We start from the raw sequence: 26,910 nt of genomic DNA, 5'->3' as shown, positions 1-26,910 counted from the left end.
AGGAGAAAAAAAATCACTTCGAAAATGAATGCCTCCGGTCGACTCCAACTCCGGCTGACTCCGGATCACTTCGGACGACTCTGAACTTCCACGCGACTCCAACACTGCTTTACTACAGCCGACTCTGGACGACTTCGGCAGAATCCGGACGACTCCGGACGACTCCAAGCGGCTCTGGATGACTCTGGACGACGTCTCCGACTCCGCTTTCAGATGATTTGCTCTCCGGACGACTCCAATTCCAGATGACTCTAGCTCCAACTCTGACTCAGCTGCCCGAAGACTCCAACTCCGAACGACTCCAACGATTCCGACTCCGGGTGGACCTAGTGATTCCAATTTTGTCGTAGTCGAAATCGAACTAACAATGTCCGCAGTCGGATCAGAGCCGTGGGTGCGCTCCAGAAAGCTCACCGCTAAAGATGACATTTCTAAATAAAACAGCTGTCTCTTGCACAGGAGCGGATTAAGCAGTACGCAGACTAAGTGGCTGCGTGGGGCCCCCAGGGTTTGAGGCGGACCCGAAAAAATGAACTCAACCCCCGCTCACAAAAATATTTGCATCTCAATCATTCTCTGGTTTAGAATTCCCCGTACAATTGCTCGATCGATACATCAGTAAGGTCTATATTGACTGCTTAGGGCCACCACGCGTGTTAAGCAGCCCCTGCTGATGAATCTTTTCTCCTTTAGAACCACTGACCTTAATACCCCCTTTTTATTTTACAGTACATCAATAAAAGGAACTCGAGACGTGTAGATTTCTTCCTTCAGCTCGATGATGTTTGCCTGTATTAATGTTTCCGTGCTGACATATTCATTCTTTGTTTTTACGGTTCTTCCCATCCACTTCATACCTCGTAATGCTCCAATACTGGTAGTGCTCAACATTCCGATCCACTTCCATTCTGCACAGATAGTTCAATAACAATTACGAGCTGCTTGATTAAAATTACTGCTGAAGATTCGCTCGCTCGCTCAGCGCCAAAAGCGAATGAACCGAAACTGCACAACAGACCAAAAAGAGGAACTGAAGGATGCTTTACTAGCTGAACTTAAAAAGGCCCGTAATGCAGCACTTAATATTGGGAGCAATGGAAGATGCCATGGAGAGGCAAGTTTTATGTTTATGGTCGCATTCCTCTCCAGAATTGCTTGATTTCATTTACCGGATAACCCTTCAAGATAACAACATACATTCAATCACCACATGTCACAGGATGGTTTGAATTGTGGGGGCTTTCAAGAGCTAAATTCAACCCTATCAATTAATTTTTCAACATACTTCAATGCTGTTTTGTCGCTGACAACTCAAACCTCAACATCCGAACCGATCGCGTCGGAATCGGACAAGCTCTTCGGTACATTCGTGGCTCCACGTTATTGCCACTGCAATATATTCCAGCAACTACAGGGCCACAGCACATCATCGGTCATCTTCTCTCGGTCCAACACGCTGCCACTGCCAGCCGTGTCGGTTCCCTCTTCCCAGGAACCATCTAACTCCGGACTTCAGCCATCCATCAATCCAGCGCAGTGCCGAAGATGTCCGGCAGAACGACAAACGGCTACAAACATAAAACCCCTCTTTACATTAGACGATCGAGCGCACAGTGGGACAGGGATACAGGTATGCAAATTTTATTACATTTTAATTTACATACATGTACAATCTGCAGCAACCACCAAAACAACAACAAAAAACCTTAGGCGCACGGCACAAAAACTGGGCAGCTGTTTCGCATGCTTCGCTGGTCGGTTGCCTGGCTACCGCCACCTTTTAGGGATAGCGTTGGAAAAATGCGCTTCCCGACCTGTTACTTCACGGTCACGGTGCTCACGTTGCCCACCACACACACACACACGCTGGGGGAGAGTTGTGCTTTCAGCACAACCGAACCGAAAGGCTAGCCGGCCCTTTCCGCGCGCGCTTAGCTGTTAGCCAAAAAATTAGTTTTTCATGTTTTTGTTTTGGTGGGGTTTGTTTTTTGTTTTTTTTTTTTAATTTCATTTTTGCGTGTTACGTCTGCGTAGACATACGAGTTTTGTGGCTTGTCAGTCGGCGTGGGACACACGGGTAAACATAATGTGTATGGTTGCATATCTTGCTGCGGAAATCAAGTGCCTCGGTGTCTGCCCGGAATGTGCCCTCCCCATCGCAAGCGCAGCACAGCAAAAGCAGACGAGGCTTAGAATGGGTTTAGGCCGACTGGTGCGGTTGCTTTTAATGCATTTGTTTTTCGGCAATTCAGCGCACTGGAACTAAAAACAAGACAGCAAACATGGGGTCGACTGTCATTGCTGTGCAAGACAACACAAGTTTTCCCGTTTTTTCGCTGACCTCTTCCCAGACGACAACGTCAGACAACGGGGCCCACAGGGAAAGCTCTCGGTGCTCTTCCCGGCGGGACACAATTGATTGATCTCTTCCCTCTTCTCAGAGAAGAACAGAAGGAGAGCATATGTTGCCCGTCACAAACACAAACATCAGACAATACGGTTTCTATCCCTAGGCTCGGTTTTTTTTTGTGCAGACGATGTATGTAAATTAATTAGAAACTTGCGCAAACATAACGTACGACCCGATACTGGAAAATGGAAAGGCGAAGTACCGGTATGCCCAAGAAACATTTCCTGTGCCATTTAGACTTAAAGATAATCTAAAGAATGCTAAGCCACATAGTTGTAATGTGTCTTTTGCAGAAACTAAACAGCCTTTTTAATTGTAACGTCTTTAAAACGTTCTAAAGACACTTGTAAGATTGTGCGATAAAACTAAAACTGCGGTTTTTTAATTGTTTAATGAATTGTTTAATTATGTATTTATCGTGCAATGGATAACAGTGATCCGTGTGAATGTTCTTAAGTCCGGATAACAGTGATCCGTGTGAATGTTCTTAAGTCTAATATTAGTTTAAAATAAGTATAAAGATCAACTTAATAACTCGTTTCGAAGGCGGTTTTTAAAGGATTGCACTGAGGTTCCAAAATCAAAGAAATGTAGAACTTCATTAAACACCCTAATTTTGGAGTTGAGGGGGTATCTCGAGTAATCACCTCCTCCGTTTGCTGGTTAAATGACAGCTTTGAATCAAGTATGACACCGAGATCCTTCATAGCATTAGTGCGTTCTATTGGTAAACCGTTAAGCAGGTGTTCCTAATGTCTCATGCTCGTGTGAATGAAATGACTCGACATTTTTCAATGCAGAGACTCAGGCAGTAGGTATTGTCGTAGCTCGGATTGGTCTGTGTCATTCTTTATCGTCATGTAGATTTTAATGTCATCTGCGGACATTAAATGATTCGCTGCTGGTACTACATAAGATAGGTCGTTGATGAACAGTACGAACAGTAATGGACCCAGGTTGCTACCTTGTGGCACACCAGATGATGCAATGAAGCACCTTGAATGCCACCGTTGGAAAGATACAGCATACGATCGATTGACAAGGTACGATTCTATCCAGCATATTAAATTTCGCCCAAGTCCCACCTTATTAATCTTGGCTAAAAGGATGTTGTGATCGATACTGTCAACAGCAGCCTTTAAATTGTGTTGTTGAGGGCTAATATAGTGGTATGAAACCGTGAGTAAACTTGTTTGGATCACTTTCTCAAAAACTTTGGCTCCAGCACTGAGTGATGTTATGCCTCCATCGTTGGCTGCTTGTTCCTTGTCACCTTTTTCAAAAATGGGGACAATCCATGAGCTCTTCCAAATAGAAGGGAATTATTCTAGTTGCAGTGAAAAACTAAAAATTGTGGTGAAGATCGGCGCAACGGACTCTCAGCATCGGCTGAGAATGATGGCTGGAATACCATCTGGGCCAGGACTTACTGCTTTGGGCACATTTAGTACAGCTTCTAGCGATATTTTAGTTAAATTAAGGTCGATAACACCATTAGTAGTATTAATTAAAGCGTTAGTGATAATATTTTCATCAGTAGTTGAGATTTGGGGTATGCCTCCTCCAATCTACACGCAACTATGTCACAAATATCTAAGGCAGTTGATCCAGCTCGGTCATTGTGGGAAATCGATTTAGGTGTCACATTATTATTGTGTTTCTTACGAAAACTCCAGAGAGCTTTGGGCCTTTTAATGAAATTCTTCTCCAACCGAGACAAGTTTGTTGGTTGATTTTAACCATTCTGTCAATGTAATCTTAAGCACGCGTTAATGTTTTTCATTTAAAACTAAGACGGCATGATGTGTCTTTTGGACATCTTGCACGCGGTGAATAACAATGTTTACCTTTGAGAGTGACTTGGAAAGCCCTGTATTATTTGCCCATGAAGGAAGGTAACTCGGGAACAGACTGTACTTGGAAAAAGAATTAAATCTCAAATACTCCGATAAGACTAATAAGATAAGACAGTTTGTGTTAAACGTTAATATTCTGCACAAGTGCTGCCAAAAGCTGTTTACTGGGTTTTAAGTTTTTTTTTGTTTCCTGAATTTAATTTTTTGATTGTTTTGAGCTACTTATTGGCATTACTCAAACATTTATGAAATAAAACGAATAAATAATTGCAGTGAAACGCTAAATAAATCATGGGTTAAATGAGAATAGTAGAGCTGGTAGTAAACACTAATTCGTGCAACGAACCTTAAAAATTTGGAACCAAAAATCTGTAGGAAACCAAAATAATGGGAAACCCTGTATAATGATATGAACTCCAGGGAATACATCTCAAATGGCCTCTTAGTGTGATTAAAAAGTCCGTATGATCTTAGGCCAGGGGTCTTCAAACTACGGCCCCCGAGAGCCTATAACGCGACCCGCAATGACTTTGTACAGACTAAAGAAAAAAGCGGTTATTTTAATCAAAATTTAAAACTATACTTTTTAATTCGAAAATAAAGCTTCAATTATTGAACAAGTGTACAATTTTGCTACATTCAATAAGTATTTTCTTGTAAAAATGGGATTGAAACATACATCCATCAACTAAAAGTAACGTCAAAATGGCCCTCAAAAACGATATTTATGAAGCAATGCGGCCCGCGAAGTGAAAAAGTTTGGAGACCTCTGTCTTAAGCCAATGGGATCCATTTTTATTGGCATCATGGTCGATTGGTTGCTCCAATATGTGTCCGCCATGTCGAAATATTCGTTAAAACTGAAAATTAGCATGCATTTTTGCTCATACTCGAGCGATTCCATCAGAGAAATGTTATGATGACATTTTGCCATTAATCTCAAACATTATTTTAACACCCCTTTTCTGTGGACCCTTTTGTGAGCTTTATTGTAGTCTTATTAGGCCACACAGGACCAACAAATTAAAAAAAGAAACCTCAACGAAATAATCGTAATAATATTGTTCAAACTATGGTTAGATTGCAAATGTTCTTTGGGCAGTGGTACAGCTGAGGTGAACCTGTACCATGCCGTACGCTCCCAACGGCCGGTAACGGCAAAACGGTCGTCTCTTTTGCCTCACGCCCTACGCCACTGTCCGCACCTCGTCTGCACCTGTTTGAGGACCATTTGCTCCAGGGGAAAACACTTTCCAGCCTGCACTGGACTTGTCCAATAATTGAAACGTACATGTTGCATGAAGCAGTGCGGCAAAGGGAGGAAAGCGGGGCTTTCGAAACGGGCGTGATGAGCCGCCGTGTGATGAGGCGGCCAGGCCCACTGGACGGGATCGCTATAATTCATGAAGCGATCAAATTATTATAAACGCAGCAACAAAATGAATGAACACACACGCACACACACACACACACACATAGCTACACATCTACACGGCTCGTTGGCTGTCCATTCGTTGATGGATGGAGGTGGATGGATGTAGTTGTACGGTGTGAAAATGGGCACCCCCATACGATGCACCTCATTTTCCACGGATTGCCTCTGATCGCGCTGCTGCGGAAGGAAATGGAGAAGAGGGATGAAAGAGAGGCACTAGTCGCGTCACGCTCGTTTGCAGCACAGTCTTCAAGCTCCACATTATTGAGAGACCTCGGTAAAAAAGAAAACAGGAGGGAAGCGGCCCGGGCAGTCTCCCGTCCGACCGAATCTTTGACCTTCCCCGAAAGTAGCCCGTTCCGTTCCGTTCCACCTCCTGAATAGTGGGGAAGTTTGACCTGGAAGGAGGGGGGGGAGGGGGCGGACCCGTAGTCCCGGTGCAGGGAGCCTCGGTGCGATGTAGCGTGAACCGTGAAGATGATCTCCGTGTCTGTCGCCCTTCATCTTTACGTTCTCCGTCGTAAGGTCTGGTTGGTCGCAAGAACACTCGTAATTCTAATGCCCCTTTTTTGAAGCACCTCGTTATTTTAGCGAAGGTCATTAAATTACGATTGAACTACACCAGCGTTTTTAATCAATATCGTTTCGAGCAGCAATTGTGTACCACAGCACAAAGATAAATCAAACCCCTCCGAACAACATAAACAAAACGCCAGTATTCGCTCAACGCAGCGCAAACGGAGCAAACAACCAAAAGCCCAGGAGTTTATGGAGAAGCGACACACACAAAAAAAAACGGAAGGGATGGTAATGGGTGAGTCAACTTTCCGGTCACACGTTCCCGAAGCAGTGCAGCTAGGAATGGGGACCGCCAGGGCCGTTGGGGAAGTAGTGGTTTATATTTCGTTTCAATTTTGGGCAGCTTCGGTCTTTTTTTTTCTTTTCGGTCGGGCAGGGGGCGCTGAGGATGGCCACACCGTGTGGCGGCCGCGCCGAGAATCAATACTTTCGTCTGGTCGTTGTCCTTTGTGTGCCGCTTGGGAGAACGCCGGTTCCAAAGTCCCGGAAAAGGCTTGACAGCAGCCCGCGAAAGCAAGAGGCAACACCGAAAACTACGATAACTAAACCCCACCTGGAAAGTGGATTGGAACATTTTCGAGAGAAGAGGGGGGGGGGGGGGCGGCACAAACGGGACATCGATGGGCACAGGTTTGCAAAGTTTTGTGAAAATATTGAATAAAACAAAAATAAACAAGTAATTTTTAACCATCCATAAATGACGTAACGAAAGGGTCGAAATTTTCCCACCAACTTTGGATTCTTCGAATGACGAAATAGAACGCTGGGAGAGTCTCGACCATAGTGAACCTCTGAATACGCAGTAAAGTATAAAATTAGAATTGACTCATATATGAGTCGGTTATAGGGCTGTACAACCAAATTTTAAGGGTTCCCTTTACTCTCTGAGGTGTACGCCGAAATTATTGGCTTCGTAACCCAATTCGAACGGGGAACTAATGACGACTCATTAAGAGACCAAATACAAAAACCAAACACTAGTTCAGAAATTGAACATGACTTCATGCAGATCCTGGACCTTATAGTGAACCTATACCGGTAACTCCCAATTTTATTTTGTCCTTGGAACTGTATCAGAACCTGTGCAGGATTTGGTTCGGGTTTGGAACTGATACAGTTCCAGTTCCGACGAAGAAACTGATCGACACACCATATCCATTAGTACTTGTGCAGCATAGGAATAGCGTAGGAATTAGCGCAGGAATTCAGCTTAGGAAATAGCTTTGAAATTCCAGATTCGGGTTTAAAGTTGAATCTTATCCTACTCTGGAACCGATAAAGTTATATCCGGTAGTACTTGTGCAGTACAGGAATAGCGTAGAAAATAGCGCATTTTAACACATTTCCTGTAGTGTTTCTGTTCCTGCATGGAATACATGGCGAGGACACGTGAGTTACGAAATTCAAAAAAAATATGTTCTGTCACTCCCAAAACAACAACTCCATCAGTTGTCTTACGAGCGTAGCGTAATTTATGGACGGCCCAACTTGGTCTTCCGTGCAGCTATGATTGAATGGTAGGAGCGTCATCGAGAAATCCCAATACCTAGTACTGTAGTTGCGATGTTGCCATGTAACGCTCCACGAACTGGCCGAGCTGGCCGGATATCCTGAGCCCGTCTATTCTCAAGCCTTGCGGACGCAATAACTCCTGCAGTTGTGCGATGACACTGCCAAAGCTAAACCAACCCGATAAGACCATCGTTCTCCCCCCTCACCACACACACACACAAAACAATGGACAAACCATCGAGCACTGGGTATTGAATTGGCAGGAATCGGGTTGGTGCCCGATCACACTGACTTGCACGTACGCATTGTTCCGAGGTGATTACGGCCCGATTCGATTGCGTCATCTGTCACGCTAATTTGACCGAAAAAAAACAGGTAATTGCTAAAGCCAGCAGAGCGCTTGGGGTATTGATGTAAGAGGTTGATTGGTGGACGCTAGCAGACACACCGAACCTCACGTCCAACTGTACCCGGGCACAAGCGCCGGGCCTGGAACGCAAAGCTGGAAGGCACAAAAAGCCTCTTCCCTTTGGAAACTAGTTGCATCACGCAAGGATCCTAGCGACCTCGATGGGCACCTGAAACTACAACAAAAACAGCAATTCTGAGCAAGCCCAATATCGCGCCCCGCTGGCATTATATGAGTCAAGGTCAAGCAACGGCAGTGACAATTAGAAAACTTGCAGCAATCACGCCAACCGAAGGAACCTAGAACCTGTTGGAGGGACCCAACCTAGCATGTCATCCACTATTAACTACGCTTGGAGGTCACAGCAAGGGGACGGTGGTGTGGTCCCGAAACCAGCGACAGCCCTGGTGTAGGCTGTTGGTGCTTGCCCCACTGCACCACTTGTTGTTGGGTGCGAGCGGCTGTGGAGCGAGGAGCCGAATTGATTAAATAGAGGAACGGACGACTACGCCGTTGCGGTTAAACGCTCATAACGCTACGAACGATTAATTCTGCTTTCCCCAGCCCCTCCAGCAGGAATAGACAGTAAACAATCGGGGCTAGTCGGCAGGCAGGAATTCTTGAACATCCCTCCAAGGTCCAATGGTTGGTGCTCATGCAAAACTTTGTCAGGAAAAAGGCTTCCGATGGAAAAAAAACCCGCGTTTAAACACAGCACAGCACACTGGTCCGTGTCTTGCGGCAGAGAGGATCCGTTAATGATGTAGTTTGAGTCGTTTTTTTGCGGGAAGGAACGGAAAAGCCGACCTACCTCCAGCTCTCAATGGCGAAGGTCAATCATACTTTCAAGAAGTTCCGAAATACTTCGTTTGCCTTTACCTTGCCTTTTGTTTGATTATATCCCCCCCCCCCCTGGCCCGAACTGTCTTCTTTTCCTCTTGCTGCTCCTCTTGTGCCCAGACATTGACAAAGAGTGATGGACGGGAACGGGGAGCGAAGCAAATTCAGAAGCGGTAGAGTTCCCCGGGCACAATTTATTGCCACTGCTGCGAGGGAAATTGGGTCTTGGCAGTCGTCCTGCCACGTTCCTCATTCGCGGTGACGTCTTGAGCGCGGGCCTGTTCGCGAGTTGGCGACTCCCGCTTCAACTACCCCGCCCGGCAATATTCTCAATCAGGCGGCACACCACCCGAAGAAGCCGCACGATGTTTTTTGGGGTTACGATTATTATCATCAAGTTCGTTTATTATTTTTATTAGTATTGTTACTGCCGGGGCGCTTCGCCCGCTCCCATTTGTCATTAGCTAGTGGGAGCATCCGCGGCAGTCGCGTTACTATTATTAGTTTACCCGGCTGTCCCTGCCTCGCCTACCCCGGTTCCCTGTCGCGCGTGTTGATTATGAGAGGTTTGGTTGTGGCTTTTGCGGGAAAACCTTGGAACTCCTGCCTGCCTTTGCGGGGAAGCTCAAGGCTTTCCGGGGTCTTTTCTTTTTTTTTTTTTTTTTGAATACCAAGACCAAGTCGAAAGAATTTTTAACGTTTAGACTATTCAGGTAAACCATGGAAAGGAGTGAGCATGATGGGACGAAACGTTCCGACATTCATCCAGCGACCGAACGAAGACAGGAACGAGACTCGAGCGTCGAGTTTTGTCCTGGTGCTTGTACACAGTCGGTCCGGACGTACCGGACGGTTTAGTTCATTGCTTCCGCTCATCTCGAGCAGTTCGTTCAATTAATCTCGGCCCCACCCCAAGCCCAGCATGGCACTGGTCAAGGGCGAAGACAGCCCGCCGCGACCGCCGGCCATCGTGTCGTACGCGTTCGAGAAGGAGCTGATCAACAGGCAGAACCGCTACATCCGGCTGTACGACAGCTTTCTGCCGAGCCTGAAGCGCGTCCCGATCGCGATCAAGTTCTGGTCCAAGTACGACTCGACCGCGGCCGGCCGCAGCGGCCTGCCCAACTTCGACCGGTACTGCGCGCTGGTGGAGAAGACGATTGCGGAGGGACCGCGCGACCGCTACCCAGAACCAGTCACCGAGAGCCAGTGGTACGTGAGGTTTCCCGAAATGCCTGGCCCTGGTTATTGGACCAACAGCGGCAGCTTGCTCTCACGCTCCCATTCTTTTTTCCAGCTACGGTTGGTACTGCGAGCCGTGCTACCGGTACGAGGGGCGCGACATCCACCTGCTGTACCATCCGAAGAAGCGCTCCCCGATCACGCTGGTCGGGGAGAAGATCAACGCGGACCGCATCACGCAGCGACCCCGCTTCACCGGCGTACCGTTCAAGCTCACCTCGTAAGACACCAGGCACCAGTGAGCAGGAGCATCAAATTCAAGCTAGAACTACAGCGCCATCTGTGTACTGTTTAAGGCACTCCGTTTCGCTTTATTAGTGTTTTTGTGTTTGCCGCGGTTGTGCATTCTAGGTGTCAGTGGTAAATAAATAAGTAATTAAAACAAAACAACATACACACACACACGTGCGTTTAAGCTGATGCGAGTTCACTCGGGTGCGTGTTGCGCGGGTTCGTTGCCTATCGCGGGAGTCTCCGTTTCGTTCGCAGCGCTCGGCGTGTTGCTGAGGTCCAGTTTCGCTTCCTCCTGCTTTGTGTGCGCGGTGCGTGGTGTCTCTGCTGCTGCTGGTGGTGGTGGTGGTGGTGGTGGCGATGGCGGTCCAATGTAGGTAAGGAAGACGGGCAGCAGTATGAGTCCGTGGGCGGCCCCGACCAGCACGATGCACAGGTACATCCGGAAGTAGAAGATCTGGAAGATCTGCGACTTGGCAAAGGCGAGCACGATGATGCCGGCGAACTTGGTGAGCGTGATGCCGGAAAACACGGAGCTGCCGGTGCGGACCATCGCTGCGGCGGACCGCTCGAGCCGGGTGCCGTGCGCCAGCCGGTACGTGCGCACGATGTGCGAGATGAACTCTACCCCAATGCCGACGCTCTGTCGAAGCAGAGAGAAGTGGTTAGTGATAATTGTAAAAAAAAAAAAATGCCCTCGGCGACCCCACGGTACGCACCATCACCAGGTTGACCAGCGAGATGGCATTGAGCGTAATGTTCCACAGCCACATCAGCCCCATCATGTTGAGCACGATCAGGAAGACCAGCAGTATGACGACCAGGGCGGAGAGCAGATCCAGCCCCGTCACCAGAAAGGTGACGACGAACACGGCCGCCAGGGACAGGCCGAGCGACTGCAGTGCGTCGCTCCAGATCGTCAGATACTGCTCGTAAAACACGTAGAACACGCTGTACGGGAAGATCTCGACGCCGGCCTGGCGCTCGTCCAGCATCTGCTGGATGTCGGCCGCAATCAGGCGGGCCTGCTCGAGCGCCGTGTAGAACTGGCGCGACGTCACCGCGGTCGTGTGGTAGGTGGAAAAGTACGAGTCCTGAACGTTCAGCCGGCCGTCCCGATCTAGCAGGTAGTTGAGGGCGCGCGAGTAGGCCGCCCGGCCCGCCTTGGCGCAGTTCTCGTCCGGCAGGTCGGACAGGAAGAACTCGAGGTAGCGCTCGAACTGGGGCACGGTCGGCCGGATGCCCGTCTCGTCGTACTCCTCCGGGCAGGCTGGACAGAAGACGATATCTGTTGTGAGCGGAGCAAAAGAGCAAAAGTCGTTCATTTGGGATGTGCAGAAAGGTGTTCGGGGCATTTGATTCTGAATAAATCTTTAAAGTGATTCAATGAATCTGAATCTCCAGAACTCATGTACCCAGAAATATTTCTGGAGCTTGAGCTTCTTCTTGTTCTTTTTCTTGTTGTAACGACCTACGTGGTCATTATCAATTACCACGTAGCCAGATAGCCTATCCTTGCTATGGGTAGACAGTCCACGTGAGGCTAGAACCCACGACGGGCATGTTGTTAAGTTATGCGAGTTAAATACACTGTACCACGGGATCGCACAAATTGAATATCTTGAAAATGATTAATCTGTTAAGGTTCATAAATTGTCGGAGATTCCTGAATCTTCAAAGAATCAAAAAGTTCTGGAGATTTATAAAATATTTATGAATTGATGAATCTTTGAAATTCGTGAATTTTTGAAGATCCGATTCAAGATTAGAATCACTCATCGCTTCAGATTCATATAAATGAATCTCAAGGAAAGTTTCACGAAACACAACACTAGTGCTGTAGGGGAACACATGAGAACACTTACTGCTGGCACAGAAGGAGCCGTCCGTGGGATTGTACTTGCAGCAGGACTGAATCGCCAGCCAGTCGATGTAGTCGTCGAGCCAGGACGAGGCGGGTCTTGCAATGTGTGTCCTACCGAGGAAAAAAAAACAGAGATATCCCCAAGCGTGAGTGCCTAGACCTAGTCAGAGAGTCACTCTCAGATGCTTACGTTTCCGGATAGAGCGAGGCTTGGTAGAGCTTGGTGGAGATCGAGTCGTCATTGCACAGGATGCCACCGCACACCAGGTTTTGGTGCTGCACGTCGGTGTAGTTCAGGCCGGCCTTCACCACGAAGTAGACGGGCGGCCCCATCCAGAACAGCTCGGCCATGAAGCGGAAGTACTTGACCACGTGCGAATCCTCCGCCATCGACAGCTCCTGGTCCAGGCCCGGCTCGATGCTCGGCACCACCATCAGCGACAGCGAGCCCCAGACGAGAAACAGGGCCAGCACGGTCAGCCGCACCCTCGGCCGCAGCAGAAACGGCACGTAGAATCGCTCCACCACCCGCTCCAGCCAACCCGGTCCGTCCGGGGCGACCGGTTTGTCCGGGTTCTTGGTGGCGCGCACGCAGCACACCAGATCGAGCCGGCCCCGCTCGACCCGCTGCTCGTCCAGCGCCATCAGCGCGACGAACGCCGAAATCTGCAGCAGAAAGTCGACCAGCAGCGCGACGGTCGCGTACCAGGCGAACGTATTGACTGCCGGCATCGGCGACAGCGCACCGATCGCAAAGCAGCAGCACTCGCTCGCCGAGGTCAGCAGAATCGATGGACCGATCTGGCCGAGCGCTTCGCCGATCGCACAGGCCGTCTCGGGCGTCCGCTCCCGGTCGATCCGGTTGAACGCGTGCACCAGCATGAAGATGTTGTCGACGCCGACCGCCAGCACCAGGAACGGGATCACCTCGATCGTGAGCATCGTCGTCGCCAGCTCAAGGTACCCGAAGAACCCGAGGCTGCAGGCGACGGACGCGAGCACCACCACGATGCCGCCGACCGCCAGCACGATGCGCGAACCGTGCAGAAACTGGCGGAAGCCGCGGATCTTCCCGAGCGAGAAGGTAATGTACACGAACATCACCACGTAGCTGATGATGACGGTGTACATCTCCGCCTCCGACATCTCGTCGATGCCGTCCTCGATCGAGCGCTCCGCCGAGTAGGCGACCTCCATCATCGGGTGCTCGAAGTCGCGCATAAAGTCGACGAACCGCTGCTCCCACTCGAGCGCCGGCCCGAGCTCGTCCTTGTTCGCCTTGTTCTCAACGAGGAACGTCAGCACGACGCCGGTCGCGAGCCGAAAGTCGGGGTTGGCGCCGGGTGCCGGTTGCGGGAAGCCACCGACCGCGACGCCCGGCTCGATGGGGCCCCCGTACGTGCCGAAGCAGGACGGCAGGTAGGCGTTGCGCGTGCACCCGTTGATCTTGTCTAGATAGTTCACCACGAATCCGTTCAGGTCCGTGCCGGTTCGGTTGAATTCCGCGAGACTGTTCTTGAAGTAGCCGAACACGCTCTGCACGGTACACTCGGATAGTACGGTTTGCGCACCAACCTGCGTCATCGGGGCGAAGCAGATCTGCTCCAGACCGCGCCCCTCTGACTGGCCGAGCTGTTCGATCGTGGTCTGCAGCTTGAACACCTCGAGCAGGAACTCCCGGTCGTAGGCAGGTCCGAACGTCTGGTTGCCTTCCGCCGTCGGGTGTATAAACTAGGCATAGGAGTACAAGACAGATTAGAGTATAGTTTTCAGAATAATCACTGGAATAGAAGTTGAGAAGTCGTTTGAGTCACGAATCAAATTCTGAATCGGAGACTTATAGAGAGGTTGAAAGTAATAAGATCCTCAAGATACATGGATTTGAAGATTTGTTCAAGTACTGTAAGTCTCATCAAGTTGTTTCATCACCTTTGAAGATTCGTAAATTTCTGAAATTTCAATGCAGGCTTTCTTATCCTACACCATTGGCACACTTTCTTTGCATTGTTAAGTCATCGACTTTCTGTAACCTTGGGGAATAGACTCATTAATGCCTGCAGATTCTTGGACCGAATCTTAGCAGATGCAGATACTTTGGAAGACATCACAAAATCACTGATTCAGATTGATTCCACTCCCCAACTCATTCCGACACGCCCATCAATCCGCTTTTGCACTTACGAACTCTTGCCGCGTCGGCTTGATGAAGATCTGCTCGGTGCGGTAGAATGGCGAGAAACGCGAATCGAAGTAGTCTTTCTCCTGGCGCGCTCGACTGTCCGGCGCAGCCCACAGCTCCACTGGATCGGTCGTTATGATAAGGTACTGTATGCCGAACGCAAGCCCTCCCACGATCCACGAACATATCGCCAATATCAGCACCGGATTGCGGGCACAGACTGTAACAAAAAAAGAGCACAAACCCCCAACTAGCTATAGACGGACTCGGGATTGATCTGGTGCGTGCGTCTAGAAGGGGTTGAAGCTTCACTTACAGGTACCCCAGCGGGTAAAGGTGCGCCCCAGCGCCCGGTTGACCGACGGGAAGCCGCCAAAAAAGGAGGGCAGGTCGGGCAGCTGCTGCTTCGAGCCCTCCTTTCCACCGAACAGCAGGGCGAGCACGATGCACGCGAGCCCAATGCCGCCGACGACGACCGCGACAGTGAAGGTGACCCCGTTCAGGTCGCCCACCATGAAGCCCGGATCCTTCGGCTGGGGCGGCTCGCTCGTCGGGCAGCTCTCGTCGCAGTCGACGCACGAGCAGGCGTACGAGCCATCGTACGCCTCGTTACAGTGCTTCACCTCCTGATTGAAGCGCTGCTCCGGGTCCTCCTCGTACAGGTAGTTGATCTCGAACGGCACAAACTCGTTGTCGGCGGCGCCCATGTACTGGAACCAGCGCTCCGCCGTGCAGCCGGCCGCCTCCCAGTAGCCGCAGCCGACGTCCATCGCGTACTTGCCGCTGGACGGCAGCACGATGCCCTTGCATGAGTCGAACGTGTCCTGCACGTACTGCCGGTCGATGCGGTAGTCGACCCGGTTCACGTACGTGCCGGTCGTCGGCTCGGTGTACGCGGTCAGGAACCGGCTCTGCTCGGGATGGCAGGCCAGGCTGCAGATGCTGTACAGCATGTTGGTAAGGCAGGTGGAGCAGCGGCTAAACAGGCCCTCCGCCTGCTGGAAGTTCTTGTCCATCTCCAGCACCTGGCTGGTCGCGCAGCACACCGGCGTATCGTCGGCGGGGAACATCCAGCCGCACCGCCGGTGCATGATCTCGATGGCCACTGCGTCGGTCAGTGGCTTCGGCGCCATCTTCACCGGGCAGTTCTGCGCGTGGATGCCGATCTGGGCGCACACGTCGTGCATCACGCAGTGGTAGCCTTCTACCTCACCCTGGGTTGCGGCGGGTGGGACCACCACCACCATCACCACCATCACCAGCAGTAGCAACATCTTCAACGTCCGAGCACCACTCATCACTACTATCCCAGGCTAAGCCTCCGTCTCCACTTACATCAACACAAACAGCACACTCCAGAAGCACTTGACACTCCGTGCGAAATGGACACTGTCGATGACCTGTGTCCTGTGTTGATCGGGTGACTCGATGTATAGGCGTTGATCGTTGAACAACTTCTCGGTCGGGGATCGTGCGCTGCAGATGACACGATCGCCACGCTGGTCGGCAGTGTACTGGAGTCGTCGATGGTCGCCACCGTCGGGGTATAGCGCGACTGGGCAATCCGGCAGACCATCTGCCCGGTTCGGTTTGAATTGACCAATTTAATCGGGTTCGTCCGCGAGATAGCGCAATGAGGCAGAACCGCTTCGATAAGATTTGTGCCTTCCGGGCGTCAGGTGTTGTAGGCAAACAGGTGCCGATGGCTGCATTACCGTTGCCCGACTACAGCCCACTTGAGCGCTTTTGTCCCACCTCGGTATCTCATCGAGCGATGATTCGTCGGCATTGTTGAGGTGTTACACGGACGATTCTTCACCCCCAAAACGCACGAATATGACCATTATCCCAATAACATCAACGGCAACAACAAATGCGAGACTTTGCACCCACTCTAGGGCCACCAGTACTTCCCCAGCCAATTCAATGGAGTTGAGCAATTGCCAAACACCGATAAAGCGCCAACCAAAAACTCATTAACCCAGTGACTAGAGCAAAACACCAGATTACCAATTGTCTTTCGCTCGTTCGGTGGCAACCATTCGCTACCTAGCAGAGCCTTATGCTAGTTGCGATCCAGCGCCCAACCGCCAGATCCGTACAGATGGAAAGGCTTTCAGCGATTGCTGTTGCACCACTGTATATCTGGTCCTCCCACTCTTCTCTCACAGTCTGTCTATCTAATCTCCCAAAAGCATGCAGCATACAAAAAAACGCAACCCTCTGCAACCATCGCACTCGAGCGGCCTCACCCCGGATGCTTTTCGACCGCAGCGGATTCCATGGTACGAATTCACAATCCATCACCACTGTGTAGAGCTGGCTCTACTGCTGGCCCGAAGAGACGTCATAAATAAGCGATAAGTCAGACACTATCATGGCCGATGCATCTTATCGCACCTGTCCCTACCTTCCCCGAGGCTGGCCTGCCGGCCCGGCCCGACAGGTAATCGGCGGATCAATTGCGAGTGTTACGATAATCACAGCAATATATAACAGCCCACCTGGCCACCGTCAACACTCGATGTGAAGCGCAATGCCGCATGTCAAACACCTTTCTTCTGGATCAAGTGGGGGAGACAACTATTTGCAGCAGCTGCGCCAGCAGTAAACTGAAAGAGCGGAAGAATAGCTGCACAGTAGGGGAAAGTGGTGTGGAATAGGATGATTGCACGTGATCATTGCTAAAATAGGACATGCTAAGCCATTGGGGTTGATATAATGGACTGCTTCAACCCTGGAAACAATGCAGTGTAGCTATTCATTATCTTGCTTTTCGCAAAGGTGGTCGGATTTTGTTGATTTGCTGAAACCTGATTTACGGCAAACAATGTTTTTAATTAATATGACTCAATTCTAGTGATATTCTAGGTCCACTTACACATCTATCTTAAAGTCTGGACTGCGTAGTCAAGTTGTAGCCGTTTAAACCATCATGTGACGCCTTCTCCCTCATCTTTCAACATCTGCTTGTTCCATGAGATGGTTGAAGAGGGTGATGAAAAAAAAATCTGGCAGAGAGAATTCCACAATCCCGTTACATTGATAAAATCTGATAGGATGAGCTGATTTAGATTTTTTATCAGGTCTGAATCACAGTGCCAGTCAACGTTTATTAGCATCACCAACTTCAGATTACTGGCTAGAGAACATACCATCCATGGTTTTAAGTCTGCTCTGCAACATCGCCCTGGAAGGTGTCATTAGAAAAGCGAGCCTAGACAACGACATCCTTCATACGATATTCTACCCGTATTTCCTATTTCTTGACTTTGCGGATACCTTCGACATCATTGGCATGACCACATCGAAAGAATGTGAAAGGGGACACGTGACTGAAACTAGAAGCAGCCAGATTTGGATTGCAACTCAATGCGGCGAAATCGAGGTACCTGCTTGCCGGAGACTCAGTCCAACTGGGAAGCAATTTAGTAGTTGACGGCGATATCCTCGAGAGGAGTTCTGCTATCATGGTAGTTACTTCGGATAAAGATATGCACCGTGACATCCGTGAAGACGCATTGCGCAGGAGAAGTCGTGTATACTATGGGCCGCACCATGTGATGAGATCCAGACCGCACGAAATGTGAGATATATCGCACATTGATTCGTCCGGTGGGATTCTATCGACACAAGATTCTATCTTGGACCTTCCGAGTGGATGATGCAATGGAGTTTGGAGGAGAAGGATGACTGTTCGGCGAACCTGATATCCAGACGGTAGCGAAGGCATGTTATGAGAATCTCGGACCAGTAACAGATCTAACGGTAGGCGGACTAGGCAGATGCCTAGGGCCCGCCGACTTACGGTTTACAAGAGGGGTACATCTTACCGCATAGGGCCCCCGGTACCCAAAATACGCCACTGTGCTGGACTTATCCCCCACCATGAAGATGTTCGTCAGCTACCCCCAGTTGAGCACTAATGAATCAAGTAACATGTTAGAAATCGGAAATCTGCATGGATGGAAGGCTGCATCCAGCTAGAGCAGTCTGGACTCAAGCATCTGGACCATCTTGTAGAATAATTGTTGACCGGGCCATATCTAAGAGGTGCTAAACTCCAAACACATGAGAACATTGAATGGCAGAATCATGAAGAAAAGATACTTCATTTGGTGGTACTACCAGTGATGATGGCGTTTACGTTGGTCCTCTGAGCTCTCTCTAATCCAGATTATACCCTAGACACCTGTACTTTTCAGTATTTTTCTTCGTGATTTTATTGTATTTTAACGTTTTTTTTTTTTAACTTCTTGCTTCTGCGTAGTCCATAGCCGTAATATTGAACAGACAGCCGGATAAACGGCGTTCCACTCAGAGTTCCCCAGGTTCCGCTGCAGCGCATTGCAAATCCGTTAATTTGAATGTGAAATCTTTCTGCCCGCGAGAACTGGACGAAACATTTCAATCCCACACGAAATATTTCACCTACCCGCAAAGCTTTCGCTGAAGCTTTTCACACCGTCAGTTGCAGCTTTCACAGCTGTGCACGATCGCACCAATACACGAGTGCGACCAAGCAATGTGAACAGGTTTTAGGGACAATTTTACACACACACCGACAAAGGCATTGGAACCGTGGTCTACTCCCAGCTGTCACTCGGTGGAATGTAAACTTTGAGCCCCCTCCCCGTCACGGAAACGAACGTCTCAGGTGTACGAGAAACGATAACAAACAACAAACTTCGCGCATAGAGCGTCTTATCAGATACCAATCTCGAGTGGCACGGGAAGTTCCGGCTGTTTGTTTCCCTCGAATGATGGTGCTGCAGAACTGATACAAGGCCACGGGCACGGAACGAGCGGGCTGGGGTGTGTGTGTGTGTGTGTGCATCGCAATTCGGAGTCGCCTGTATCCCCGCGGGGGCGACACAATGGCTCGCCATCGTGCTGTGCTGACCGATGCGACATTTCACGCCGAGGTCAACGAGGTGGGCAACCAGCGACGGCACCAGCCAGCAGCCAGCAGCGTAGCAATGAAAGTGGGCGGCGGTAGCAGCGATAGTGGTGGAGGTGGTAGTATTGTAAACAAATCCCTTCCGGAAGAGGACAAGATCGAGGTACTGCCGGACGAGACGGCGGAGGCGCGGCTGGGCCACGGCGACGGGCTGTACGCGCCCGCCGGAAATCCGCTCGCCAGTGTGGAGGACCAGTTCCAATCCGGTACGGTGGGCGGCGTGAACGTAAGCTTCTCGCAGGTGAGTCCCGTGCACTGTGAAGTTGTTTGTGCTTTGCCCCATTTTCATCGCTTGTTTTTACTCTTTTGGCAGAGCTTCCGGCGCTGGTCGAGCAACTTTGGGCGGAGTGTGAAGAACAACAAGCGCACCGTTTACAACAAAACCATCCGGCTGATGCCGTCGCGGTTGCAGAAAAGTTCGTTTCGGCGGCTCCGTTTTTTTTTCTAGCACCACTTCTAAACGGTTGCTCTCCTTTTCCTCCTCCCTCTCTAGCGCTCTCGATCGACGGCGACCTGATCACGACCAGCGCGTCCGACGTGGACCACATCACGATGGAGCTCGGCCAGCGGGAGCAGCTGATGGAGGACAACCCGGTCGCGGAGCAGCTGCGCATCGAGACGATCAAATCGATCGCGCACAAGATCTCGACCAAGCGCCAGATCCGGGAGCAGCTGGCCCGCACCGTCCACCGGCGGGCGACGCGCGCCAAATCGATCGGGCTGCTGCGCCGGTACCGGTACGGCGCGAAGCGGTACGTGGCGCGCGCCGCCCGGCTCGCCCAGTGCTTCGTCACCAACTTCGAGCCGTTCTACGGCAGCATGAAGCAGATCGAGGGACACTTCGGCAGCCGGATCAGTGCGTACTTTAAGTTTCTGCGCCGGCTGCTGGTGCTCAACCTGGTGCTGGCGCTGTTCGTCGGCTCGTTCGTCATCTTTCCGCAGCTGCTGGCGGGGCCGGAGGGGCCGGACGCCCGGCAAGCGTTTCAGCTGCGCGATCTGCTGACCGGTGAGGTAAGCGGGGCAGGAGCACGGCTCTTGGGGTGGGTCCCCTTTACCTTCGTTGATTTTGGTACGGTTTCCAATCACCGATCGTTCACGACCGATTGTTTCATTCTGTGCAATGGTTCACCAATGAACTGAATTTTGCTTCATTTTGGGGCCAAAATTTGTTCACCGGGGGACCGTTCAAATTCAATTGTGTTCATTTCAGAGCCATTGTGGATCATGGTGGTTCATTTTATATTCATTTCATAACATTTTTCTTTCCTGAATCGTAAATGTATTCATTCTGTGTATATACACTGCTAATATTGAAATTGCATCAAAAAGAAGTGTTATACGCATGCTGCTATAGCCAAAAATTTAATTTACATATATAACTCGTTTGCCAAATCTCGAGTTACTCGTCGAGTAACTGGATAATCAAAACAAACCAATGAATTCTTCATTTAAGTCTAACAATTATGTTTTCAAAATTCAATGTTCCTGGTTTCAATCGGCTTTTTAGAAGAAAACCTACAGCATGGAATATTTGTTGTAACCATCGTTATAACATAAATTTAAAATGATGTTATACAGTTTGTTCCCGAGTTACGCGGTTTGAGCGTTCCCGAGGAACCCGCGTAGGTCGAATTTTGCGGATTTCGTCCAAAATACAATTGATTGCTGGGTATTTTTTATTCTATTTAGTACTTGTACAGTCGCTGCCACCTTATTTTTGTTCTAATACATACAAAGACATATTTTTTTGACAGTGTGCATAAATTTTTGCCTCTAAGGCATCAATTTTTGACTCCTGTATCAAAATCATGATAATTGTTTAAGGTATTTGAGCCGGTTTGTGCCAATTGTAATTTAAAATGACATAAACAATACCGAAAACTGTGTAAATTGATTGTTTTGAGACAAAATAATGAAATTTTATAAATTGTAAAGCCATTGCTTACACCTCAAAATGCCAATTTGTTTCACTCCAATAAAACTTCTAAAATTGGCATAACAATTGATGTATTTTAAATTCTATCTCTCTATAATCAGCACTCCATAACTTAATTTCAATAATTCAAGAACACACAGTTTCAGAAGTTACGTCAAATTTTGTAAATAAACCGATTGACTCACAGTCAAAAATGTATGCTTTAGAGACAAAAATAGATTCCTTTGAAGCACGCTGTCAAAAATGGGTGCCTTTGGAGACAAAAGTAGGTGAGTCAGAGCCAAAATTTAGCGGCAACGACAATGCTCTATCATTTATTTGCGATTTTACGATTCGTGCAGAACGTTCTGATATGTTTGGCTTTTAAGGGGATTAAATGTATCAGCAAAAATGTAATTTATACAGCATTGGACAATTTTTGCAGCAAATTGTACTGACAAACTATCGATCGTTGGTCAGAACAGGGCTCAAAGATTCATTTATGCTCATTAAGCATGGTGCGAAAGCATTTTTCTCGTGACAATAGTCTTGTTTGCCCCTAACAAAATGTCCTTTAATACAAATTATTTATCTGTCCGCTATGCTTACACACTGTAAACGCTGTGATAGGATGTGCTTGTGGGGTAAGTAGTGTTCTCGCCACTTTAAGTGCCTCACTCTAGGCCATTTAAATTCGCTACGTCCACTCCGCTCTGCCGTGCGCGTCCAATGCTCAACATTAATACCGTTTTCTCTTCTACCCCATGCGTTCCAGGGCTACCTGAGCGACTCGGTCATGTACTACGGGTCGTACAGCAACCGCTCGTTCACGCTCGTGCCGGGCACGGCTGAGTACAGCCTGCCGCACGCCTACTTCCTCACCATCACGATCCTGCTGCTCGCCACGTTCGTGTTCGTGTCGGTCAGCATGGGCCACGCGTACCGGATCAGCTTCATCGAGTCGAGCGCGACGGTGCAGAACATACTGACGCACAAGATCGTGTGCTCGTGGGACTACGGCATCGCGAACGGGAAGGCGGCCCGGCTCAAGCACGCCACCATCCTGTCCGAGCTGCGCGACTATCTGGCGCAGCGCAACCGCACGCCGGCCCCGGTCGGCCGCTGGCAGCGCCTGCGCACCGAAACGCTGAACGCGGTGGCACACGCAACCGTCCTCGCGCTGATCGCGGCCGTTGCCGCCTGCCTGTGGGCGGTGCTGGACCGGTTCGGCCCGGCCGACCACTTTGCCGCCTGGTCCGCGCTGTACGTGTCGCTCGCGTCCAACGGCACGATGGCAGCGCTCGGGTACGTCTGCCAGCTGCTCGGCCGGCTGGAGCGGTACCGGCACGGCGCGACCCAGCTCAACATCAACCTGCTGCGCCACTTCCTGCTGCAGCTCACGATCGTGGCGGTGCTGTTCGCGCACTGGCTGACCACCCGCCCGCCGACCGGCTGCTGGGAGACGGCCATCGGCCAGGAGCTGTACCGCCTGCTGGTGGTGGACTTCTTCATCTCGACCGTGCTGCTGAGCGCGGTACGGGGCGTCCGCTACCTGCTGCACGCCCGGTACGGCCCGGCGCGGGGTCGAGCGGGCCCCCTTGCCCCCTACCTGACGCCGCCCCCGTTCTGCATCGAGACGCACAGCCTCGGCCTGGTGTACAACCAGACGCTGCTGTGGTTCGGCGTGCTGTTCGCCCCGCCGCTCGTCCTGCTGGTCGCGCTCAAGCTGCTGCTCGTGTTCTACGTCAACAAGTGCGAGCTGATGTACCTGTGCCAGCCGCCCGCCCGCCTCTGGCGCTCGAGCCAAACGCAGACGCTCTTCCTGGTGCTGGTGTTCGTGTCGCTGTTCGGCGTGCTGCTCACGCACGGCTACCTCATCATGCAGGTGCCGGTGAGCGAGGGCTGCGGTCCGTTCCGCGGTACCCAGTACATGTACCAGCTGTTCATGCAGGGCATCCTGAAGTTGCGCGAGGAGCACCTGTTCTGGCGCGCGTTCGTCTACATCACCAAGCCGGCCATCATCGGCGGCGTTCTGCTGACGATGGGCGTCGCCACCTACTATCTGCGGGCCAAGTCGCGCGCCCAGATTGCGAAGGTGAAGCTGCTCAAGGAGCTGCTCTGTCTGGAGGCGAAGGATAAGGAGTTTCTGCTGGCGAACCTGAGCAAGGTGGCGCGCGGCAAGGACTGTACCGGCGAGCAGCTCGACCGGATCGAGCTGGTCGGGGGCGGCCGGCTGAACGGGCCGGCCGACCGGTACTACACCGATCCGTGCGCCACCTGGCGGTACGAGGAGTCGCCCCGCAAGCCGGACGTCGGCGCTGGGACGGCCAGCGCCGGGACGACCAACTCTACCAGCAGCTCCTCGGGCTATCAGCGTAAGTTTTTTTTCCTTCTTCTTTTGTGTGCTAATTGTTGCACGTGGACGCCTTCACGCCATCTTGCCACCTCAATTTGGGCCTACCACACCTCCTCTGTCCTTGTGGACTGGTGGTGGGAACTCGGAATCAGACCTTCCCGATTCCGATTCCGTGTTCGGAATCGATTCCGAAGACGATTCTTATGCTGGAATCGATGCCGTTTCTGGAGCCGAGTCCGGAGTTGACTCCGAAATCAGAATAGGCTCATGAATCGAAATCGACCTGAGAACCGCAATTTGGTCCGGAAACGGAATCAGAATGGACTCTAGAATTCTAATTAGCTCCGGAATGAGAATCAGTTCTTGAATAAGAAGTTGTGAAAAAAGAAGTTTCACAAGCGAAATCATTGGATCCAAACGTCTATTCTTATGGAGATACCGAAACCGACTCCAATTTCGAAGTCAATTCCGATTTCAAAGCCAAATCCGATTCCGGAGCCAATTCTGATATCGGAACCGATTCCGTAAGCGATTATGATTCCGGAGCCAATTCTGGAATCGATTCCGGAGACTGATTCCGGACCTACTATCCAGAATCGATTTCAGAAAACTTTGAATCGAGCCGGAATCGATTCCGACGAAACTTCATTTTTCCCAACACTTTTGTGGACGGCCTAACAGGCCATGGTCAGCCTATCCAGGAGACTGGAGAGATTGATACGCTGCAATACAGTGAGGTCGCCGTACATTTCGTATAGCTCCTCGGTATAACGGCTCCTTCATTGCATCTTCCATCTTCCTCCCAAACGCGGCTAAGAGGGTTTCGTCAGATTTGGACAGTGTCCATGTCTCAGAGGCGTGAGTACATACCTGTACTATATAAGTACTATATAGTCGCAGGTTCGTCCGTCGCGACAGGTGCTTTGAGGTGAACTCAGCTTCCATGCTATTGTCGTTGCTGACCTTTCACCCAAAATAGGCGAATTCTGGGATGACTTCAAAAGTGCGTTCTGCCTATCTGTACATCAAGCCTACGTAAATAAGTTTGGATTTCTTATTGGCTAGAGACGCTGATATTCGCACTATCAGTTTGGTCTTTGCCTCGTTTATCTGCAATCCGAGGTTCTCTGCCACCTGCTCGATGGCTTTTGCTACTTAGGAGAGCCGCGGACCAGAGATGCCTATATCATCAGCGTATTCCAGGATCTGGGTTGAATTATAGAAGATGGTTCCCGTAGTCTCCACCCTCGAGCCACGGGTAGCCCTCTCTATCGCCAAGATAAAAAGGAGACAGACAAGCCCGTCTCCCTGGCGCAGACCTTTGGTGGTAGCAAAAGGCCCTGAGAGTTTTCCATCCACTTTCGCCAGGCAAGTGACGTTGGTCATAGTCATTCTCAACTAGCCTTATCAGTGTGGCCGGGATTCCAAAAGAACTCATAGCGTCGTACAGTTTTGCCCTAGCTACGCTATCATATGCAGCCTTGAAGTCAATGAAGAGATGGTACGTGTCGTGTCTGTATTCTGCACATCTTCTCCAAGATCTGCCGCATGGTGAAGATCTAACCAGTGGTTAATTTTCCGTTTCGGAATCATCTGTCATAGTTTCCGACTATCTGTTCGACGTGAGGAACAAGCCGATCCTGCAGGATTAGGAACAATATTTGAACTAATGTTTACTTTTCATGTTGTGTGTTTTTTTTAGGATTCGAAGATGAAGAGCAGCTGCGCATGAGAAGAACCTGAAACACTCCCGGGGGGCATCTGCTGCTGCGGGAATCAAACAAACACAGCAAACGGTCGTTCCGAAAATGATGCGTGACGTTTCACTGCAGCCCACACTTTATTTATTCAAATTGCCTTTCGCAACATCCGCGACCAAATCGATCAAAACTATTTATTGAGCTTTAATGTGCAATCAGCCGTCGCTGACACGGTGAGAGATGGAAATTGTGACGCTACTTTTATCCCGATCCCGATAAAATACTTTTAATCTCGTTAGACGAATGTAATGTAGTTTAGGGTTTGGTGTTGTTACACTACCACAATCCGGACGACAAGAATAGCAATGATAATATAAACACCCTTATATTGGCACAGTACCAGCGGGCTGAAGCTTTCTTCTACGCCTGTTCCACATCCGATACATCTGTTTCGTTGAGATATCGATCGTTCGATCGTTTTTGTTCGAGGCGAGTGTCGTAAAACGCGTGACGTGTGTGCAGGACTCCGTTGCAGACACAATCGATAGATAGATAGAAAGAGCGAAAGAGAGAGAGAGAGAGAGTGTGTTGAGTATGAATCACTTACAACACGCAGGGGGCACAATAGTGTACCTTATTGAGGACCATTAAATGACGTTATCAAGCTCCTGTGTAACATTTTTCCAAACAAACGACCCTGACGTGTCCCCTGTGAGGTTGGGTCACTTGATAAGGGTGAGATATGAGTGGTAGGGCTTTTCTATTACCATCACAAATTAGCACTCTCTCTCTCTTTCTCTCTCTCTCTCTCTCTCTCTCTCTCTCTCTCTCTCTCTCTCGCTCTCTCGTTCTCTATCACTCTTGCGATGCAGCGATAGTACATTCTAGACGGCAACTGCTACCGACCGACCTAATCCAACCCCGATGTATTTACACACACAATGTAACGGCCACGCGACGCCAGCCGGTATAGCCAACGGGGCCACCAGGCTGCAGCGACATCTTGCCGCCGCCCAGACGAGTCAGCATGATTTGCATATCGTAAAACAAATCGCGAAGGAAAACGCGCGCATCCCCGGAATATTTATAAATCTCAACCGTCCGTCCGTCCGTGTTTGTGTGTGTGTGTGTGTGTCTCTATCACTATGTGTATTGTTGCTATTTCCAAGGCAACAGGCGTGGTGGGGTGGGGGGGGGGAGATGGTTTTGTATACAAAGTGGTAAACAAACACACCGCGCGCCCGTTTGAATCGTCTTATCCCCCTCCCTCAGCAGAATGCGCCGGTGTTGCGACGACGGAAGCAACTGCAGCGACAACAGCCTGAAAAAGACCCCCAGACAAGGTGTGAATCGCGCGACACACGCAATGACAAAGCAATGGGCTGGCGCTAAAACTTTGCCAGGCGCCTTTGGGCAAACTTT

General features: G+C 50.1%; 3 protein-coding genes across 3 annotated transcripts; 2 read left to right on the top strand and 1 right to left on the bottom strand.

Moving 5' to 3' along the window:
- Nucleotides 1-7,385: 7,385 nt before the first annotated feature.
- On the top strand, nt 7,386-10,673 carry LOC133393203 (uncharacterized). Its single transcript, XM_061656885.1, has 2 exons — nt 7,386-10,253; nt 10,339-10,673. Exons 1-2 carry the CDS (start codon nt 9,964-9,966, stop codon nt 10,505-10,507), a joined length of 459 nt encoding a protein of 152 aa, XP_061512869.1. The 5' UTR covers nt 7,386-9,963; the 3' UTR covers nt 10,508-10,673.
- Nucleotides 10,569-16,180, bottom strand: LOC1271641 (NPC intracellular cholesterol transporter 1 homolog 1b). Its single transcript, XM_310493.6, has 6 exons — nt 14,874-16,180; nt 14,560-14,777; nt 12,569-14,109; nt 12,380-12,489; nt 11,234-11,802; nt 10,569-11,157 (listed from the first exon to the last, which is right to left on the bottom strand). The coding sequence occupies exons 1-6, from the start codon at nt 15,853-15,855 to the stop codon at nt 10,711-10,713; spliced, it is 3,867 nt and encodes a 1,288-aa protein (XP_310493.6). The 5' UTR covers nt 15,856-16,180; the 3' UTR covers nt 10,569-10,710.
- Nucleotides 16,181-19,116: 2,936 nt separating this feature from the next.
- LOC1271642 (transmembrane channel-like protein 3) lies at nt 19,117-25,887 on the top strand. Its single transcript, XM_061656874.1, has 5 exons — nt 19,117-19,758; nt 19,831-19,933; nt 20,011-20,528; nt 22,208-23,807; nt 25,491-25,887. Exons 1-5 carry the CDS (start codon nt 19,435-19,437, stop codon nt 25,529-25,531), a joined length of 2,586 nt encoding a protein of 861 aa, XP_061512858.1. The 5' UTR covers nt 19,117-19,434; the 3' UTR covers nt 25,532-25,887.
- Nucleotides 25,888-26,910: the final 1,023 nt, after the last annotated feature.

The sequence above is a fragment of the Anopheles gambiae genome, chromosome X (genome assembly GCF_943734735.2).
Source record: "Anopheles gambiae chromosome X, idAnoGambNW_F1_1, whole genome shotgun sequence".
NCBI classification, from domain to species: Eukaryota; Metazoa; Arthropoda; class Insecta; order Diptera; family Culicidae; genus Anopheles; species Anopheles gambiae.
This window is presented reverse-complemented; position numbering and strand designations above follow the sequence as displayed.